The following is a 21,613-nucleotide window of genomic DNA, read 5'->3' on the forward strand; positions in this document are numbered from 1 at the left end:
TTTTAATATATACATCTTACAACTACATCTTTGCACTATTTTTCTACATAGTCTCCATAGCGATTGAGGCACTTATCGTATCTCTTCACAAGCTTTGAAATTCCTTCTGCATAAAAATCACCCGCTTGTGCCTGGAGCCAGCCTGTGACCGCATCTTTGAGCTCTTCGTCGTGATCAAACCGCTGTGACCTGAGCCATTTCTTCAAATGCATGAAGAGGTGATAATCACTTGGCGCCAGGTCTCGGCTGTAAGGTGGATGGTTGATAACGTCCCACTTTAAGGACTCAAGAAGGGCCGTTGTTCTGCGAGCAGAGTGAGGACGGGCGTTATCGTGCAAAAAAACGATACCGGAAGTCAGCATACCACGGCGTTTGTTCTGTATAGCCCGTCGTAACTTTTTTATTGTTTCACAGTACACGTCTTGATTAATGGTCGTACCACGTTCCATGAATTCAACCAACAACACCCCTTTGGCATCCCAAAACACCGTTGCCATCAGTTTTCTGGCAGAAAAATCTTGCGAGGCTTTTCTTGGTTTGGTAGGCGAATTTGAATGTGCCCACATCTTTGATTGTTCTTTTGTCTCAGGGTTCACGTACTTAATCCAGGTTTCGTCACCGGTCACGATTCTGCTTAACAATGGTTCTCCTTCGTCCTCATAACGTGACAGAAAGTCTAATGCAGAGGCCATTCTTTGAGTTTTGTGGTGGTCGGTAAGAATTTTGGGCACCCATCGTGCACAGAACTTACGGTAACCCAATCTTGCTGTCACTATCTCGTACAAGAGAGTCTTAGAAATCTGTGGAAAACCAGTAGACAACTCCGACATTGAGAAACGTCGATTTTCACGAACTTTTGCATCAACTGTCTGAACGAGTTCGTCAGTCACCAATGATGGTCTACCACTCCTCTCTTCATCATGAACATTTTCTCGTCCACTTTTAAATAAACGTACCCATTCACGGACAACTCCTTCACTCATAACTCTTGGTCCGTACACGGCACAAAGCTCACGATGAATAGCTGCTGCAGAATATCCTTTGGCTGTAAAAAACCTTATGACAGCACGCACTTCACATTTGGCGGGGTTTTCTATTGCAGCACACATTTCAAACGACCACAAAAACTAAACTAGCGCAGGTACGACGTTCACTCGACCACGGCTTGATGCCGACTGACCTGTTGAGTGCGTGAACGCACAGATGGCGTCGCTACTCCCCCCACAACCCGCACTGTGACCAATCGGAGGTTACTTTCTGAACCGCCCTCGTAGCTACATGTTGATACTTTGATAACCTATCACATGCTTTTAACATAAATGGTTGGGCAACATATGTTGACTTATGTTAGCAATTAGCCGTTAGCATTCTAGCTCATTATTCGAAGTAAGCTCGCTCAGTCTATACATTATCTGGTTATCTTTCTGATAGTGCTGGTCAGGCGAAGTCTGATAACTGCTACAGCCGATAAGATTATTGCAAGTTTATTTTGTGAACGCAAATGTAAATCTACCCACTTTATTGCTGCTAACTGATTAACAATTCCACCTAAACAAACCGTCTTTATGCTTTCTTAATTGTCTCGTTTTGCTCTTGCATCTGCTGCGACTACTTGCCCTGCTTTTATTATTGTTGTGAGCTCTAAATTGCTGTTTGTTCGGGTTCCCGCCTAAATTCACTATGAACGTTGATCGGCTGAAATGCTGGGCTCGATAGCTACTTCAGAAAATAATGACTGTCTTAGGACACTAAATGGCACCGTAGTCAGCGCCCTACGACAAACTGCTATCAACGAGTCTTCTATGGGCTGCAGCGGTCATGGAAACCGCTCTCTGGAGTTCTGTAGTATTTTTTCCATTGCATTTCTGATGTATCAGTGACACTTCGCTCATGCGTCATTCTTTTAACTGTTATCTGCACGTTGTTGGCGTCTAGTTGGACCAAACACAGCTTCTAAAATCACTACTACTACTGCTGCTGCCGCCGCCGCCGCCGCCGCCGCCGCCGCCGCCGCCGCCTTATCAGGTACAGGGTGTTTCAAAAATGACCGGTATATTTGAAACAGCAATAAAAACTAAACGAGCAGCGATAGAAGTACACCGTTTGTTGCAATATGCTTGGGACAACAGTACATTTTCAGGCAGACAAACTTTCGAAATTACAGTAGTTACAATTTTCAACAACAGATGGCGCTGCGGTATGGGAAACTCTATAGTACGATATTTTCCACATATCCACCTTGCGTAGCAATAATATGGCGTAGTCTCTGAATGAAATTACCCGAAACCTTTGACAACGTGTCTGGCGGAATGGCTTCACATGCAGATGAGATGTACTGCTTCAGCTGTTCAATTGTTTCTGGATTCTGGCGGTACACCTGGTCTTTCAAGTGTCCCCACAGAAAGAAGACACAGAGGTTCATGTCTGGCGAATAGGGAGGCCAATCCACGCCGCCTCCTGTATGTTTCGGATAGCCCAAAGCAATCACACGATCATCGAAATATTCATTCAGGAAATTAAAGACGTCGGCCGTGCGATGTGGCCGGGCACCATCTTGCATAAACCACGAGGTGTTCGCAGTGTCGTCTAAGGCAGTTTGTACCGCCACAAATTCACGAAGAATGTCCAGATAGCGTGATGCAGTAATCGTTTCGGATCTGAAAAATGGGCCAATGATTCCTTTGGAAGACATGGCGGCCCAGACCAGTACTTTTTGAGGATGCAGGGACGATGGGACTGCAACATGGGGCTTTTCGGTTCCCCATATGCGCCAGTTCTGTTTATTGACGAAGCCGTCCAGGTAAAAATAAGCTTCGTCAGTAAACCAAATGCTGCCCACATGCATATCGCCGTCATCAATCCTGTGCACTATATCGTTTGCGAATGTGTCTCGTGCAGCAATGGTAGCGGCGCTGAGGGGTTGCCGCGTTTGAATTTTGTATGGATATAGGTGTAAACTCTGGCGCATGAGACGATACGTGGACGTTGGCGTCAGTTGGACCGCAGCTGCAACACGGCGAACGGAAACCCGAGGCCGCTGTTGGATCACCTGCTGCACTAGCTGCGCGTTGCCCTCTGTGGTTGCCGTACGCGGTCGCCCTACCTTTCCAGCACGTTCATCCGTCACTTCCCAGTCCGTTGAAATTTTTCAAACAGATCCTTTATTGTATCGCTTTTCGGTCCTTTGGTTACATTAAACCTACGTTGAAAACTTCGTCTTGTTGCAACAACACTGTGTTCTAGGCGGTGGAATTCCAACACCAGAAAAATCCTCTGTTCTAACAAGGGAACCTCCCCATCGCACCCCCCTCAGATTTAGTTATACATTGCCACAGCGGATAGGCCTTGAAAAACTTAACACAGATCAATCGAGAAAATAGGAAGAAGTTGTGTGGAACTATGAAAAAATAAGCAAAATATACAAACTGAGTAGTCCATGTGTAAGATAGGCATCATAAAGGACAACGATAGCCGATGAGCGCTGTGCTCTCGTGGTTAGCGTGAGCAGCTGCAAAATGTAAGGTCCTTGGTTCGAGTCCTCCCACGAGTGAAAATTTTACTTTCTTTATTTACGCAAAGTTACGATCTGTCCGTTAATTCATTGACGTCTCTGTTCACTGTAATAAGTTTAGTGTCTGTTTTGCGACCGCACCGCAAAACCGTGCGATTAGTAGACGAAAGGACGTGCCTCTCCAATAGGAACCGAAAACATTTGATCGCAAGGTGATAGGTCAACCGATTCCTCCACAGGAAAACACGTCTGATATATTCTATACGACATTGGTGTCGGCATGTGCGTCACATGACAGGAATATGTTGTCGACCCACCTAACTTGTACACTTGGCGAATGGGTAAAAAGATTCTTCTACCTTGCCCGATTTAGGTTTTCTTGTGTATGTGATAATCACTCCAAAAAAAGTGATGAAAACATAAGAGTTTGTCACATAAACTGCATCAAATGAATGCAACAGTTTCAGAGTCGCACAGTTTTCCCTGTGCTATGTCAAAACATATGTTTTTTACGTTTTCAAATGTTTCCGTGCGTATACCGTCAGATTCTGTATATGTCCAAGCAAATCTGAACATGTCCTCGAATTTTGGATAGCGAAGTTCATTATGTGTGAGTGGCTGAACTTTGATAATTATCAGAAAATAAAAAATTAAAATTTTCGCCTGAGAGAAGATTTGATCCAAGTACCTGTCGCTCCACAGCCGCTCACGCTAACCACAGGACCACGGCGCTCGTAAGCTAACACTCTCCTCGATGTTGCTTACGTTGCGCATGGACTACTCAGTTTGTATATTTTGCTTATTTTTTTCATAGTTCCACACAACTTCTTCCTGTTTTCTCGATTGATCTGTGTTCAGTTTTTCAAGGCCTATCCCTGTGCCAACTTATAACTAAATCTGAGGGGGGTGCGATGGGGAGGTTCCCTTTTAAGGAATAAACCATGTTGTCTACAGCACACTTGCACGTTGTGAACAGCACACGCTTACAGCAGAAAGACGACGTACAGAATGGCGCATCCACAGACTGCGTTTTCTATATCTTTCACATCACTTGCAGCGCCATCTGTTGTTGAAAATTGTAACTACTGTAATTTCGAAAGTTTGTCCGCCTGAAAATGTACTGTTGTCCCAAGCATATTGCAACAAACGGTGTATTTCTATCGCTGCTGGATTAGTTTTTATTGCCGCTTCAAATATACCGGTCATTTTTGAAACACCCTGTATCATGACCACGTTTTCAGTTGAAACTTCCGGGCTGAGAGACCGTGGTCGATGTACAGAATTTTATACATCGACCATGACCTCTCAGCCCTGAAGTTTCACCTGAAGACAACGCCGGCCGTGAAAGCGTACATTGTATGTTTATGTTTGTTCGCTATCAAGATGGACACGAAGTCTTAAGCTAAACCCTAAGAAGTCACGTCGTTAATACTATACTACATATGGTTAGAGAACGTTTAGGTGAAAAAGTTCCTATTAAACTCATCTCTCTAACAAGATTTCTGCACAATCGTCAATGTTACCTTACCAAAACTTTGTTTCCGTATGCTCTAGTCCAAGTTTAAACAACGGGCGGAGTAGCACCGCAAAACTGTCCAAATTTCATTTGTGACCACGGTGCCATAGCAAGCACTTCGAACCAACCCCGCTAGTGAACGCCTGCGCCCACAGATTCGGCACAGTGGCTACAATGCAAGTATCAAGTATTCTCAGAACACAGCAACAATCAGCCGCTGCCACTTGTTTTATTGTAAAATTTTCCTAGTACCCTTTGTGTTTACTTAAATATTGAACTGCAGTGACGGAGGATTAATTTAGAAAGGTAAAAAATCGCCTATTCTCAATGTGGGTTTCCCTAAATGCTAACATCTTTGGCAGTTCACATTTGCTTTGGAGTGGTTTCTGGAAATAAATTGTAACAAACGGCGACCATTTCTATCTCCTTCCCCATCCTCGTGCAACTGAGCTTGGGTTCATGATTGAGAACGAGGCTTGTATACGATATTAAATTTTGCAGCATTCCTTTCATTCCTGAATAACCGTATTTACGTCAGCAGTCCATTTTACTTTCAGGTGTGTAAAGTGGTTAGTTTCTCCAATTTTTAATCCAAAACGCAACACTTGTTGCAGCATGCAGAGAATCCTCCTTGCATACATGTACCCCAAATGAAGGAAAGTATTTCCACCTCAAATTAAAAATTAATAAAGTCTGCAGCGCTGTCAAATCTTTAGCAGTGTGATTCAGTTCAAGGCGACACAAATGGTAAAACATACAGACAATTCAGGTGAGCTGTGAATGCTTGCACAGGATGTCTAACAGTCGGTTGTTTGATGTCAATATTTCCTACGCTCAGCTTTGCTGGATACGGCCGAATAGGCGACAGAATTTTCACTCCATCTGTTTTCTTTACTAGTTTCTCAATAAGTTTTCTCACAAACTGAATATCCATCATTAATACACAATTGCATTATCAGATTGGATACGTCCTTTCTTGTATCTACGCAGAATACTCAATAAAATGGACTGCTGACGTAAATACGGTTATTCAGGAATGAAAGGAATGCTGCAAAATTTAACATCGTATACAAGCCTCGTTCTCAATCATGAACCCAAGCTCAGTTGCACGAGGATGGGGAAGGAGATAGAAATGGTCGCCGTTTGTTAGAATTTATTTCCAGAAACCACTCCAAAGCAAATGTGAACTGCCAAAGATGTTAGCATTTAGGGAAACCCACATTGAGAATAGGCGATTTTTTACCTTTCTAAGTTAATCCTCCGTCACTGCAGTTCAATATTTAAGTAAACACAAAGGGTACTAGGAAAATTTTACAATAAAACAACAATAAGTGGCAGGGGCTGATTGTTGCTGTGTTCTGAGAATACTTGATACTTGCATTGTAGCCACTGTGCCGAATCTGTGGGCGCAGGCGTTCACTAGCAGGGTTGGTTCGAAGTGCTTGCTATGGCACCGTGGTCACAAATTAAATTCGAACAGTTTTGCGATGCTACTCCGCCCGTGGTTTAAACTTGGACTAGGGCATACGGAAACCAATACCGTCTTCCGCTTCTCCAGACCAACGACACCTCTTATTAACAGCAGGCCTCACCCAGTACCCCGCAGTAGTAACTCCGAAGTTGAGCGCCGTCGGGCTCTGATGGGTGACCGTCCGGGTCCGACGAGCATTGTTGGCAAGCGGGGTACATTCAGACCACATAGGCCCCATTGAGGAGCTACTTTTTTATAAACTTTAAATGGCCAGGAGAGCGAATATGAATTCAATTGAGACGGAAAATCTGTCCACTGATCACTACAGTTTTATGAAGTATCGCCGGTGCGAAACTTAGCTTGCCATTTTCGTCACATAATATTCTACGACCCACGGGCGAAGGGCAACAGGCAAATTTCTGAAAGTCGTTTGAGGTTATGACCCACTGTAGACTTAAAATACGTACGAGCATAACTTAACAAGTTCTCAGATATGTGGCTTAAAGACTTCTTAAAAGTTGTAGAATCCAGTACGTTGACCTCGACAATGAGTGTTCAGAGACAAGTGTCGTCAGGAGTGTCCAAGAGAAATGTGGCACCACCGCTGTTATTTTCTATATACTTAAATGATCTGGCGGTCAGGGTGAGCAGCGATCTGAAGGTATTTGCCGACGATGCTGTGGTATATGGGAAGGTGTAGTTTGAGTGACTGTAGGACACAAGACGACAGACGAAATTTTCAGTTGGTGTAATGAACGGCAACTAATTCTAAGTGCAGAAAAATTGAAGTTAATGCAGATGAGTAGGATCTCGCTTTGTGAAAAACGATGTGCAATTTTACCTGCCATGAAGTTACGGATCCTGTCACATATTTGATACGATACTATGTGAGCTCAGATGTTTCTCACCAGGCGACAGAGGTGCAGGCGCAGGCGTAAACTGGCTGTCGTTACCTCTGACTACGTATATCATTGACAAAGGTAACATGCCAAATTATGCAGACTTGATATTTGTAAAATATTTTCTGAAGATGAAAGCATCGTCTGTTAAAATCTGTTGCCTTAAATAAATGAATGTTTTATGCAATCTTAGCTAATGAATGTAAAAAAAAAACATTTTGTGGTTGCAGCACAGGACCTTTCAGTGTCTACCTCGGCCGATACTGTGTCCAACGATTTATCGGCCTCACTTTAGTCGTCGCAAAGCAGCGTACGGTGAGTGACGGAGGGTACTCTGTACCGCTACTGGTCTTTTGATTTCCTGTTCGAGTCGCAGAGTGAGGGAGAAACGACTGTCTATATGCCTCCGTATGAGCGATAATTTCCCTTATCACCGTGGTTCGTACGCGAAACACACTGAAGTGCCAAAGACACTGCCACAGGCACGCGTGTTCAAGTAAAGAGATATGTAAACAGGCAGAATACGGCGCTGCGGTCGGCAACGCCTATGAAAGACAAGTGTCTGGCGCAGTTGTTAGATCGGTTACTGCTGCTACAATGACAGGTTATCAAGATTTAAGTGAGCTTGAACGTGGCACACGAGCGATGGGAAACATTAAATCTTCGACATCGCCGAGGCCGGTAACAAATCATCCAAGAAAGGGACCAACGGTGACTGAAGAAAATCGTTCAACGTGACAGAGCTGCTACCGCTTTCGCAAATGGCAGCAGATTTCAATGCTGAGCCATCAATAAGTGTCAGCATGGGAACCATTCGACGAAAGATCATCGATATAGGCTTTCGGAGCCGAAGGCCCACTCGTGCATCCTTTATGACTGCACGACACAAAGCTTCACGCCTCGCCTGGTCCCGTGGACAATGACATAGGACTGTTGACGGCTGGAAACGTGTTGCCTCATCAGACGAGTCACGTTTCACACTGTATCGAGCAGATGGACGCGCATGGATATGCAGGCAACCTCATGAATCCATGGACCCTTCATGTCAGCAGGGGACTGTTCAAGCTTGTCGAGGCTCTGTAATGGTGTGGGGCATATGCAGTTTTAGTGATATGGGACGCCTGATAAGCCTAGATACGACTGACAGGTGACACGTACGTAAGCATCTTGTCTGATCACCTACATCCATTCATTTCCATTGTGCAGTCCGACAGACTTGGGCAATTCCAGCAGGACAATGCGACACTCCACACGTCCGGAATTGTTACGGAGTGGCTCCAGGAACACTCTTCTGAGTAAACACTTCCCCTGGCCCCACAGCTCCCTTGACATGAACATTATTGAACATGTCTGGGATGCCTTGCAACGTGCTGTTCAGTTAAGATCCTACCCCCTCGTATTCTTACGGATTTATGGACAGCCCTGCAGGATTCATGGTGTCAGTTCCCTCCAGCACTACTTCACACATCAGTGGAGTCCATGCCACGTCGTGTTGCAGCACCTCTGCGTTCTCGCGGGGGCCTTACGCGATATTAAGCAGGTGTACCAGTTTCTTTGGCTCTTCAGTGCGTATGTTAGCGACAGTAAGCGCGTTCTGTAGTCAGCGTCACATGTCTGTTCTCTAAATTTTGTCAGTGGTGTTCCTCAAAAGGAACGTCGCCTTCTCACGAGGGATTCCCATCGGAGTTCCCGAACAATCTCCATAATACGTGGATATTTCTCGTACCTACCAGTAACGAATCTACCAGCCCGCCCCTGAATTGCTTGGATGTCTTCCTTCAATCCGCCCTGGTGGGGATACCGAACACGCTTGAGTACTCAAGAATAGGTCACGCTAACGTCCTGTTTGCGGTCTTTACCCATGAACCACACTTTTCTAAAATGCTCCTAATAAGCCGAAGTCTACCATTCGCTGTCGTTACCTACAGTCCAAACAGGCTCGTTCCATTTCACATCACTTTGCGACTTTACTACCAGATATTTAAACGACGCGACTGAGTCAACAGCACACTAATAGTGCTGTATTCGCTCATCGTGAGTTTTCCCCCTACTTATCTGTATTGACTGCCCTTTTCTACTCTCAGAGCCAGCTGCCATCCATCACACCAGCTAAAAACTATTGTGTAAGTCATCTTCTGTCATCCTCTAGTCACTTGCCTTCGATACATTTACATACACCGCAGCCTAACCAGCAGAAAGACCGTAGATGGCTCCCCACCCTGTGCGGCCTATATTATATAGAAAATAATACTGGTCCTATCGCAATGATGTTTCTTTATATAGGTATGTGCAATGATTTACATTTAGTTTAGTGTCCGTCGTTTTTCAGGCCTTCACCGATTTGGTTACAGCCTTTCGGCACTGAGGGGAACCTTCATACAGTAACGTCTTACATGAAAATCGACACGGAGGTTTTGATGTTTTCAATCGAATAATTTGTTAATATTGTATGCACTAATGCCTTGTAACATTGTAAGTAGGCTGTTAATGTTTTTTTTTTATTGGTAACGCCACGTAGCGCTCTGTATGAAAATCACTGGCTGTGCTGTGTGCAGTCTGTGGCTGGTTTGCATTGTTTGCGATTGTAGTGTTGGGTAGTTGGCTGTTAACAGTGCGTAGCATTGCTCAGTTGGACGTGAGCAGTCAGCAGTGGTGAATGTGGGGGGGGAGAGATGGCGGAATTTTGAGAGCGGATGATCTGGACGTGTGTCCATCAGAAAGAGTAAATTTGTGATATTGGATATCATGGACTGATTATATATAAACTTTTGAACACTATTAAGGTAAATACATTTCTTGCTCTCTATCAAAATCTCTCATTTGCTAACTATGCCTATCAGTAGTTAGTGCCTTCAGTAGTTTCAATCTTTTACTTAGCTGTCAGTATTGGCGCTCGCTGTTATGCAGTAGTTTGAGTAAGATTTTTGTGAGGTAAGTGATTCATGAAAGGTATAGGTTATTGTTAGTCAGGGCCATTCTTTTGTAGGGATTATTAAAAGTCAGATTGCGTTGCGCTAAAAATATTGTGTCAGTTTAGTGTTGATCAGAATAGGTAAAGACAAATGTCTGAGTACGTTCAGTTCTGCTCAGCTGTTTGAAAATCAAATAATGTAAGAGGTTTATCAGCACAGTAATTCATTAATTTTTCTAAGGGGACGTTTCAACATCCCTGTTAAGAACGACGTGTTGAGCTCTGTCTGCTAGGAGAAAGTAAACGCAGTTAAGATTTTTTTATCTTTGGAAAACTAAAAGTTTCGCTGGAAATATGTATTTACAAAAAATAATTTTATGGTGAATCATTTTTACAAAAAGTAGTTTTTACAAAAAAATAATTTTAATGGAGCTTACTAATCACATCTGTATATTGAAATTGCTCTTAGTTTTGTAAATGAGTAAACACATACTACAGATATTCCAGTCTACGTAAGTTCTAGCAATTCGCTACTTACTTGTCAGTTGCTCGTCTATTAGAATGCCAGCGTTGTTGATAAGGATGTCCACTCCAGACAAATTCTCCTTGATCCACTTGAAAGCTGCGAGGATACTTTCTTCCTTGCTCAAGTCTCCTTCCAGGGCGTACAGCTTACCAGGAGCATCTTTCAGTTCCAGCGCCTAAACACAAAAGACGCAAGAACTGCGGAGTTTGCATTAGCCTTCTCTACATTTCCGAAGTGACCTATTAGTAGAATACCAGAAACTTACACCCAGTCAGACGGAAGAAGCACATTATGAAATGTGCGTACTGGAAGCGTATACTGTGAGGATTATCTGCAGCTGACTCTTTATGATGCTAACGAGCCTTTGGACCAGAGATGAGCTATGATGATCTGGTATGAAAATGTTCTGTGCTGTACCACTCCTGTGTATGAAAGATAGGGTGCATGACTGTGGGCGTGGATTTAGACGGGAACCATCGGGGTAACTGTAGCACAACGTTGTCATTTTGCCAGCCTGAGTGCTGATCGAAGACAGCAGAGTGTTTTGTCTACATCCGCAGGGCACGCCTTGCGTAGTTTCGAGATTTCCCGTTCGAACTGCCACGCTGGCCACAAGCCGCTACGTGCCTCTTTGCCAACCCCCACGACCTTTCTACCCCAAGCTCTAACGCAGTTGTGTACGGCAGACCTTCGGTTGCAGCGGTGAGTGAACGGTTGTGTTTTAGGGTAAAAACACTTTCTGGATGCACGTATTAGGATGTCTCTTTCAGCAACTAAAATAATATACATTTTCTTTTAGTTTTATGATGCTAGGCCAGTTTCGAATCATGTGAGACGTTGAAAGGAGTCTACCGGGACACACACACATGTGGATTGTGGCACCCGAATATTGTAATGATACTAACAAACTAAAATGAAACTATCATATTGTAAAAGATGTTTGTGACTGGTGGGCTTTGTAAAGCGGATCACTGACTGCACGACCGCAGAGCCAGAGATACTGATTCTGCTCTGAGATTGTAATGTTGGAATAAGAGAGCGCTTGGCGCAGAGCGATGAGTGTGAATCAGTCTGTGAGCAAAATAGGGTGGAGTAGGCAGTTTTTGTGGTGTGCTCTGTAAAGCCACCAGCTGTTAGATTATAATGTAGGAAGTTACACCGCGTGTGAAGTTTGTTGTGTTGGCAGAAGAGCCAACACAATGTTACTAGAGGAGGCCAAAATGCACGCGTTTTAGCTCACGCAGGCTGGCGTGAGGAGGGAAGGACTATACTGACGTGAGGTCTGGAACATGACAATGAATTAGAATTTAGAAAACGGACGTAATTAGTTTGATACTTAACTTTAATCCATTAATGATGAACGTCCCTCTTGACGGTACATGATTCACAATATTATCTGTTCAGAATAGTAACTGAATATGGCGCCTTGCTAGGTCGTAGCAAATGACGCAGCTGAAGGTTATGCTTAACTGTCGTCTCTGCAAATGAGACCGTATGTAGACAGTGAACCATCGCTAGCAAAGTCGGCTGTATAACTGGGCGAGTGCTAGGAAGTGTGTCTAGACTGGACATGCCGTGTGGCGGCGCTCGGTCTGCAATCACTGATAGTGGCGACACGCGGGTCCGACGTATACTAACGGACCGCGGCCTATTTAAAGGCTACTACCTAGCAAGTGTGGTGTCTGGCGGTGACACCACAAAATAGGTAGTTAAAAAATGAGTGATTTTGTAATGGAATGTGAAGTGAACTGATGAAATGTTTATTTAATTGTGAAGAAAGGATTACTGGATTCCTATTACAAAAAAGCTTTACAGGTAAATGTATTACTGTAAATATAAATGTGGAAGCAGAAGTCTTCTCGCAGTTAAGGTAAAGAAGCTGGTTGTTACCTTCCTTTTGGCAGCACGTTAGTGTAAATGAGTTTGCTGATAATTGGTAAAAAATGGTTCAAATGGCTCTGAGCACTATGGGACTTCACTTCTGAGGTCATCAGTTCCGTAGAACTTAGAACTACTTAAACTTAACTAACCTAAGGACATCACACACATCCATGCCCGAGGCAGGATTCGAACCTGCGACCGTAGCGGTCGCGCGGTTCCAGACTGTAGCGCCTAGAACCGCTCGGCCACTCCAGCCGGCAATTGGTAACAGTGAATTCTATGTTGAGTAACCCCAGAACGTAAACAGATTTTATGTATAGGCTAGTTAGATATTTCCCTTTTGTATTGTTTTTAAGATTTGTTAACATAGGTATACGTAATTTGATGATTTGTCCTTATGCTTTTTTGTGATGTTGGATAATACTTGCTGTACAAATCTCATTGTGACTACGTCAGCAAAGAAAGGTATTCATTTAATAAAAAGGATGTAATTTTTCTGAGTAATGTAGGTTCAATTGTCAAATGTTTTGAAAAGCCAAACTTAACTCCGAATACAACTTCACTATTGATAAAACGGTGTTATTAATTCACCCAAATCACTGTCGCCTTCCTGCCCACGTCTTATGTTTTATTTAAAGACATTCAACTTTTCTTAAATATATTCATTTATAAGCCAAAGGAATTTCATGTTTATTTCGAAGTATTACGGCCAGCATATCACACCGTTGTGCCTGTAGCTAGCATACTTTATGCTTCATGAGAGAGCAGAATATAACGCTATCCATAGTTGCTGCTTTTGAGGTAATACAATTTTATTTATTTTCTATGTGCACAGAGACCAAAGTTACAGTTTTGAACAGGGCCACAGGATACAGTACGTAAGGGGCTGAATGTATTTTGCAGTGACTGTATTTTTACTGGTGTTGGGAGTTGCATTGCCCAATCAGTTCGTGTAGAGTTTTGACAACAGTAACACGGTGCACGGTGGAAGCACACCACTTGCAGTTACAACCTGCTACACGGTAACTTCGTTTTCTATGCACTCCCAATTCAGGCATTCATTGAAGCACTTCAATAATTCTAATAATCTTGACACACGAAGAACGTTACAACGTGGCGGCTTTCTCGCAATCTATCGATTATCCCTATTCTTAAGATCTTTGACTAACCTCTTGCTGTTTGACCGCAGCGCCCTCTGGTGTGGGCTCCGGGTGTGGTTGTCGGTTTAGAGGACAGTGAGATGGGGAACGCATCTGTAACGAGCTTTCCGTGAGCCCTTTTCGCTGTGGTGTTAGCCGTTGGGGAGCGACCAATACTGGGATCATGTAAGTTAAGTAGGACCGACGTGGCTTCAGCTGTGATTTATCAGTAGAGCGTCGAGCTGTCCGCCAGCCGCTGTGACCGAGCGGTTGTAGGCACTTCAGTCCGGAACCACGCGGCTGCTACGGTCGCAGGTTCGAATCCTGCCTCGGCCATGGATGTGTGTGATGTCCGTAGGTTAGTTAGGTTTAAGTAGTTCTAAGTCTAGGGGACTGATGACCTCAGATTTTAAGTCCCACAGTGCTTAGAGCATTTGAACCATTTTCAAGCCAAGCTGTCCGGGAAGTGTTCACTGTCATTTTGGTCTATCTTCCTTCTTTTTGTTGGGTACGGATGCCCGTGTCTCCATGGTATTCGAAGGACAATGTGATTGCAAGACCTGGTAGACATTTTATACCGATTCATTGACTGATGTAATTTGTTGTGTGTGTTAACATTGTGTATTCGTGGCGTTTGTGAAACTTTAGCCGGTGTAAAGCGCCGTGTTCCAGAGGAAGCTTCTTTTGAAAGTTAGCGGCGTGCATTAGTATATGCGTTACCTGTTCTTGTCCGCCTTCTGATTTTTAAAGTAACTGCGCGGTGTAATATTTAGTAGTAACCACTTATCACGGATGATTAATAGCGCATGCCAGAATATGTGTTTGCTGTTTTATTGGTCTATGTATAATCTGCTTTTGTTCTGGTTTCTTTGAAGCTAATGCTGAAGGCCTATCCTGTCTAAGGAATTACTAAGTGCGCCTGGTCGATGTAAGTGGCTCAGATAAATTGAAGTCTGTTCCAGGACGCATTTGTTCTCTCCCAACCGCTATGGAAATGGCTCTGAGCACTATGGGACGTAACATCTGAGGTCATCAGTCCCTACCGTAGCAGCTGCGCAGTTCCGGACTAAAGCACCTAGAACCGTTCGACCACAACGGCCGGCTGGTAATTAAGGACGTTCTGGTACTATCGTTTAGCTTTTACCCTTATTACATTCTGTGCCTTACATAATATCGTCTTGGGTTTAAATGAACTTTAAATTTTCTGTACATTATTTAAACTGGCATTGAATTCTTAATGTTTCTCTTTGCTTGGTCTTTTAATTTAAAAAATTAAAGCTTAACTGGCTGCTAAGTGATTGAAACAGTGTGAAATAAATTGTGTTCTACCAGTGCATTAAGTGTGTGAAATCCCGACTGGTCCAGTCCTTACCGTTTTCCTTCCTGGCTGAATTAGGATGCCCTGCTTATCACCATTTTAGTGTTCAATTTTTCACGATTTTAGACAATGGGATCTCAGACAGCTCTTTCGTCTGAACCGAAATGCCTCCGAGTAGCTAGCGAAACAGGGTAGTCACGCTTGTCTCAATCTCCAGGTTAAATTCATTTTTGAGTTTCATCGTTTCGCGGATTGCTAAGAGGGTTGTCCAGAAAATAATACACCGTATTTTTTTCTCAGCCGAGAACAACGCTACGAATGCGAAACGTTACATATGTATTATCTGAATTCTCCTGAGTGAGCGCACCAAGTTTCCGTCACTTCTGACAGCGTAGCGGCAGGACAGTTCCAAAACGGCGTCTGTAGGTGATGTACGTTACAAGCAACGTTCCGTCACAATTTCTCACAGCGCAGAGAAACCAACTGTGGGGAACATTCGCAAAAGCTTGGGCGAAGTCTATGGAGCATCTGATGTCGACAGAAGTACAGTTAGTCGTTTGTCAGGATGGGTGAGGTCATCAGAACACGGTTCGGCGGAGCTCCACGATTTGCAGAAGTCGTGAAGGGGATCCACAGCTGTCGCACCTGACGCTGTCATTCGCGAGGACAAAAGCAGTACGACTCGGCAGTCATGTTGAGGACGATGAGGAGGTGATTCACAAAGTGAAGCACTGGCTCCGCCACCAAGAAAAGGATTGGTACCGACAATGCATACACGCCCTTGTTTCGCGCTGGACGGATACCATACAACGCGATGGAGATTGCGCGGAAAAACAGGGTGTGCAGATAAAACACCATTCTTTCGTGTGTGTAGCTCTCATTACGTTCAGTAAAAACTGTTGAAGAAAAAAATGCGATGCATTACTTTCTGGGCAACCCTCGTAGTTCCCGTTGCACCTGTAAACCAATTTAAGCTGTGCCGTGTGGAAGACTATACCGTGTTCACGGAATTCCCACGATGTTGAACGAGATCAAAGCCATCCGCTCGACCAGCCTATTTCAGATGCATGAGCCTTGAACGCTAATTTAACAAAGCGTTTGATTACCATTTCCAGTCTAGTCACGTGAAACTTCGTGAAAGAATTTTTCATCATTGCAGTCACCACAGGTGATCGTAAGTGCGTCAGACTCACTCATGTTCTAAACTTCAATTGCTAAATGCTTCCCGTCGCGTTTAACAAAATAAAAATAAAGCGAACCAACTACTGTTAATTTTGGTACCTCACCTGCCCCTACACGTTAGTAATCTACGTGAAGAGATGTGCACGTGCTTCTATTTCGCCTATTAGCACCCAAACCTGTCTTTCAGCGACCAATACGCGGTCTTCCGTACTTAACTAGAACCCATTTGGTAACCACACACCTATAGAAATCCGCCTTAAAATGCTTCACATGTTCTGGTAAACTGGTGTCCACCCACCACTTGTGATCTTACTATAGATGTGCTGCAACTAGGCGTGGTTTTCACTCTTATTGTGCAAGTGAACTGATACGTGAAGGAAATTTTTGTTGATTCCCTGATGATCTCATACTTCCCCCATCTCTACTATGACGGGTGATGCTGTCTTAAGTCGTAAGCGCTTACGTAAATCTGTCTTCCTTATATCGATAGGCCCCATGTATTCACTGTGAGAGTTTGTCGTATGTCAGACCACAATTACAATTAACCTCCATACGAGGTGTTCCCTTCCACCGTTACTCTTATTTAAGGCAACCGTAATCGATATAATAGAATTGTGGTTCAAAGCTAGTAACAATCCTAAATATATCTTACTAGATGTTACCCAATTTGGGGGATTTTTGACCTATTATTAATAAGAACTACTCCAATATTTGTCAATAATGCCAGCCACAGGAAGTCTCGTGCCTAAGCCTGTAAAGCCACGTCCCCCTTTCGAGTTTGCATCCCCGTATTATCCACTGCGCACACGTGTTAAAGCCTTAATGTATAGAAATCTGATCATAGCTGAATTCCATTAGGGACATTGGACATGTAGGGGTAATAAGAAATAGGCAATGAGACTGCTCAACCACTGGAATTGGCTTTCATCGAACATGGCAGATAGCGAGCACACCTCAGCTATTAAGTTTCATCTGGAGAGCTTTGTCTATCATCTGTGTGCGAAGTTGGTACTTTAGAGAAGTGACACATTGTGATGTATCAGTTTGAATATTCGTTTTCGCCGCTCTGTGGTTGCACACGCTGTAGTCTCTGACTTAACACAAAAACACTCAAGATGCTTCCCATAAGCTTCTTCAGGGACACTGCAACACCTGCACACCCTCAGGAACGTCAGGGCTGAGCCATTACCGAGTTCTGACACTGGACTGGGCAGCCAGACATTCGACAACTTTGTTAGAAGCGAAGTTTCGTTAACTGTCATCTTGCACACTAACGGGACATCCTTCTCTAGCATTAATTTTCCTCAACAGTAGTTGTCGATGCCAGTATTATTTTTCGAAACCTGGACATGTCAATATTATCTCAGTGGCTTTTCTGAAAACTTTCATATAATTTTATGCACAGTATGTTATATTTGAAGCAATAATTTATGAAAATGAATTACTTTATAAAATGTTTTAGTCTATGTCATAATCAATAGGTACTAGTTCTGAAAGTACAGTTAAAATTATTTTTTAGAAACATTTGAAATTTCGAACTATTGGCACACTTAGAATTTATTATTAATTATGAAATACTATGCTGGTTACTGTGTGTTTCTGGATACATTTATGAAATAATAACCTAAAGTCGTCGTGTAACAAACTAGTAGAATTTCATTTATTAAGAACCGGCCGCTGTGGCCGAGCGGTTCTAGGCGCTTCAGTCCGTAACCACGCTGCGGCTATGGTCGCACGTTCGAATCCTGCCTCGGGCGTGTCTAGGGGACTAATGACCTCAGATGTTAAGCCCCATAAGAAAAATTGTAAACCCTTTGGAATATGGTATGAAACTCTTAAGTACGCCTCTGATGACGATCGGACGTATTTTTGTATTTTGTGCTGCCAATATAATTTCGGCTTTGTTCTAGTGAAACAGGTTGGTTGGTTGGTTTAAAGGCGGGAGAAGGGACTAAACTACGATGTCATCGGTCACTTGTTCCTAATGAAACAAGTGTAAGAATTAAAACGACGAAACATATAACACAAAATGGAAAGAAAGGAAAAGCCACAAGAACGAAGGTAAATCAATGAACACTAAAAGGATCTAGTTGCCCGGGATTCCGACGTGTCCTGGGGCCCACACAAACACCACGCAACGGCGGGACTGCTCCAGGGCATAGATGGACTCCTGAATGGACGCTACCAGAGGGTGGCGAGGGTAGCACTGGTCGATAGCTTGTAGGCTGCTCAGTGAGTCGGTACACAGGAGAAATGACATGCCAGGGCATGAGCGGATGTAATCAAGAACACGAGATATGGTCGCTAGCTCTGCAGTGAAAAAACTGCAGCCAACTGGAGAGGAGTGCTGCTCAAGATGTCCTCCATGAACATATGCGAAGCCTATGTGACCGTCAGCCATTGAGCCATCTGAGTAAACCACTTCAGAGCCCCAGAACACGCCAAGTATAGAGAGGAAGTGACAGCGAAGAGCGGCAGGGTTAACAGAGACCTCAGGTCCAGACTAAGCAGCGGCCGAGGCGTACACCATGGAGGCGTACGTGAACGGACCGCAAAGGAAGGACTCCAGAGAGAAAGGACCACACGCGAACCGCAATCGTTAGCCCCCATCTGGGCCACCGATGCGGGAGATGGACTGCCGCGGGCGGGAAAAGGAGATTGTAATTCGGATGTCAGGAGAACTATGAATGTGTGTTGCGTAACTGGCGAGCAGTTGGGCACGTCTGATCTGCAGTGGAGGGACACCAGCCTCCACCAGTACACTGGTCACCGGACTCTGTCCTAAAACCTCCTGTCGCTAATCGAACCACACAGTGGTGCACAGGGTCGAATAAATGCAATGCTGAAGGCACTGCCGAACTATAAACCACACTCCCATAGTCAATTCGGGATTGGACAAGGGCTCTGTATAGATGTAGCAGCATACAGTGATCTGCAACCCAATGGTGTTGCTCAGGCAATGGAGGACATTGAGGTGCTACCAGCACTTCTGCTTAAGCTGATGAAGATTAGGGAGCCAAGTCAATCGAGCGTCGAAAACCAGTCTTAGGAATTGATATGTATCCACTACAGTGAGTGGATCGTCATTAAGGTAAAGTGTGGGTTCTGGATGAACGGTACGACGCCGACAGGAGTACATGACACACGACTTCGCGAATGAAAACTTGAAGCCGTGGGCTAGAGCCCATGACTGCGCCTTGTGGATGGCTCCCTGGAGGCGCTGCTCTGCAACAACAGTTCTGGAGCAGCAGTACGAAATGCAGAAGTCGTCAGCATACAGAGAAGGCGAGACAGGGGGCCCGACAGCTGCTGCTAGAACGTTAATGGACACTAAAAATAGAGAGACGGTCAATACAGACCCCTGCGGGACTCCATTCTCCTGGATATGGATGGAACTATGGGAGTCACCAACTTTAACATGGGAAGTACGGAGCGACAGGAAGTTTTGGATAAAAATCTGGAGTAGTCCCTGGAGACCCCACTCATAGAATGTGACAAGGATATGATGTCGCCAAGTCGTGTCGTATGCTTTATGTAACTCAAAAAAAGACGGCAATCAGGTGTTGCCCTCTGTAAAAGGCTGTTTAGATGGCCGACTCTATGACAAGATTATCAGTGGTAGAACGACCCTGGCGGAAGTCGCCCTGACATGGAGCCAGCAAGCCACCTGACTCCAGGACCCAACCCAACCGCTGACATACCATACATTCCAGCAGCTTAAAAGAAACATTGGTAAGGCTGGTGGGCCGATAGCTCTCCACATCAAGCGGGTTTTTACCGGGTTTGAGCACCGGAATGGTGCTCTCCCGCCATTGCGATGGAAAGACGCCATCGCACCAGAGCTGGTTGAAGATGACGAGAAGATGTCGCTTGTAGTCGGATGAGAGATGTTTAATCATCTGGCTGTGGATGCGGTCAGATCCAGGAGTTGTGTCAGGGTAATGTGCAAGGGCACTGAGGAGCTCCCACTCTGTAATAGGATTCACTGCAGCGTGTAGTGAATGATCGGACGTTCCCTTCCAGCCGCCGTTTGAGCGTGCGAAAGGCTGGGGGGGGGGGGGGGGGGATGTTTCTCCGACGCAGAGGCTCGAGCGAAGTGCTCAGCAAAGTGCTCGGCAATCGCTTTTCCGGCGGTACATAACTCGCCATTTGTGATAATACTGGGGACAGCTGTTGTGGTCTGGTACCCGAAAAGACGTTTGGACTTTGCCCAGACTTGGGAAGGTGACGTGTGGCACCCAATGGTGGAGACGTATCTCTCCCAACACTCCGTGTTCCGTTGTTTGATAAGGTAGCGAACACGGGCACGGAGCCATTCAAAGGCTATGAGGTGCTCCAGGGAAGGACGCCGCTTATGCCGCTGCAGAGCTCGCCGATGCTCCTTAATTGCTTCAGCGACTTCCGGCGACCACCAAGGGACTGCCTTACGCTCAGGCACCCTAAAGAGCGAGGGATCGCGTTTTCTGCTGCAGAAACAATTGTGCTAGTCACCTGCTCAACCATCACATCGATGTTACCGTGTGGGGGAGATTCAGCGGTGACAGCAGAGGTGAACGTTCCCCAGTCCGCCTTCTTCAAAGCCAATCTGGGCAGGCGGCATGCGCCTGATGCTGGGACAGTTACAGGAAGATCGGGAAGTAGTCACTACCACACAGGTCGTCATGTGCTCTCCAGTGGATAGATGGGAGAAATCCTGGGCTGCAAATTGATAAATCAATGGCCGAGTAATTACCATGAGCCACACTGAAATGTGTGGCAGCCCCAGTATTTAAGATGCACAAGTCGAATTGCGACAAGAAAGTTTCGACATCTCTGCCTCTGATAGTAAGCATGGTACCACCCTACAAGGGGTTATGGGCATTAAAATCTCCCAGAAGTAGGAAAGGTTTAGGGAGTTGATCAATCAGTGCAGCTAATATATTCACGGGTACTGCACCATCCCATCTGGAGGAATATATACATTGCACACAGTTATTTACTGCGTCGTCATTCTGACAGCCACAGCTTCAGGAGGGGTTTGAAGGGGCACATGTTCACTACAGACCGAGTTTAGGACATAAACGCGAACTCCACCTGACACTCGATTATAGTCGCTACAGTTCCTGTAATATCCCTTATAGCCACGAAGGGCAGTGGTCCACATTTCTGGGAACCAGGTTTCCTGGACGGCAACGGAGATAGCAGGTTCAAAGCTTAACAGTTGCCGTAGCTCAGCCAGGCGGTGGAAAAAACCGCCGCAATTCCATGGGAGGAGGACAT

At 44.8% G+C, this 21,613-nt stretch overlaps 1 protein-coding gene across 2 annotated transcripts in view; it reads right to left on the reverse strand.

Annotated features, from left to right (window-relative positions):
* The window catches only part of LOC126203635 (dehydrogenase/reductase SDR family member 11-like), a 255,985-nt gene that overhangs the window by 212,302 nt on the left and 22,070 nt on the right, over window positions 1-21,613 (reverse strand). Inside the window, exon 2 of one of the 2 annotated variants that reach the window (XM_049938008.1) lies at window positions 10,847-11,009. The exons of the other annotated variant lie outside the window; for it this stretch is intronic. Within the exon in view, the coding sequence (XP_049793965.1) occupies window positions 10,847-11,009 (163 nt within the window). The remainder of the gene's footprint in view (window positions 1-10,846; window positions 11,010-21,613) is intronic. 2 annotated transcript variants of the gene reach the window in all.

Source organism: Schistocerca nitens, chromosome 9 (genome assembly GCF_023898315.1).
Source record: "Schistocerca nitens isolate TAMUIC-IGC-003100 chromosome 9, iqSchNite1.1, whole genome shotgun sequence".
NCBI classification, from domain to species: Eukaryota; Metazoa; Arthropoda; class Insecta; order Orthoptera; family Acrididae; genus Schistocerca; species Schistocerca nitens.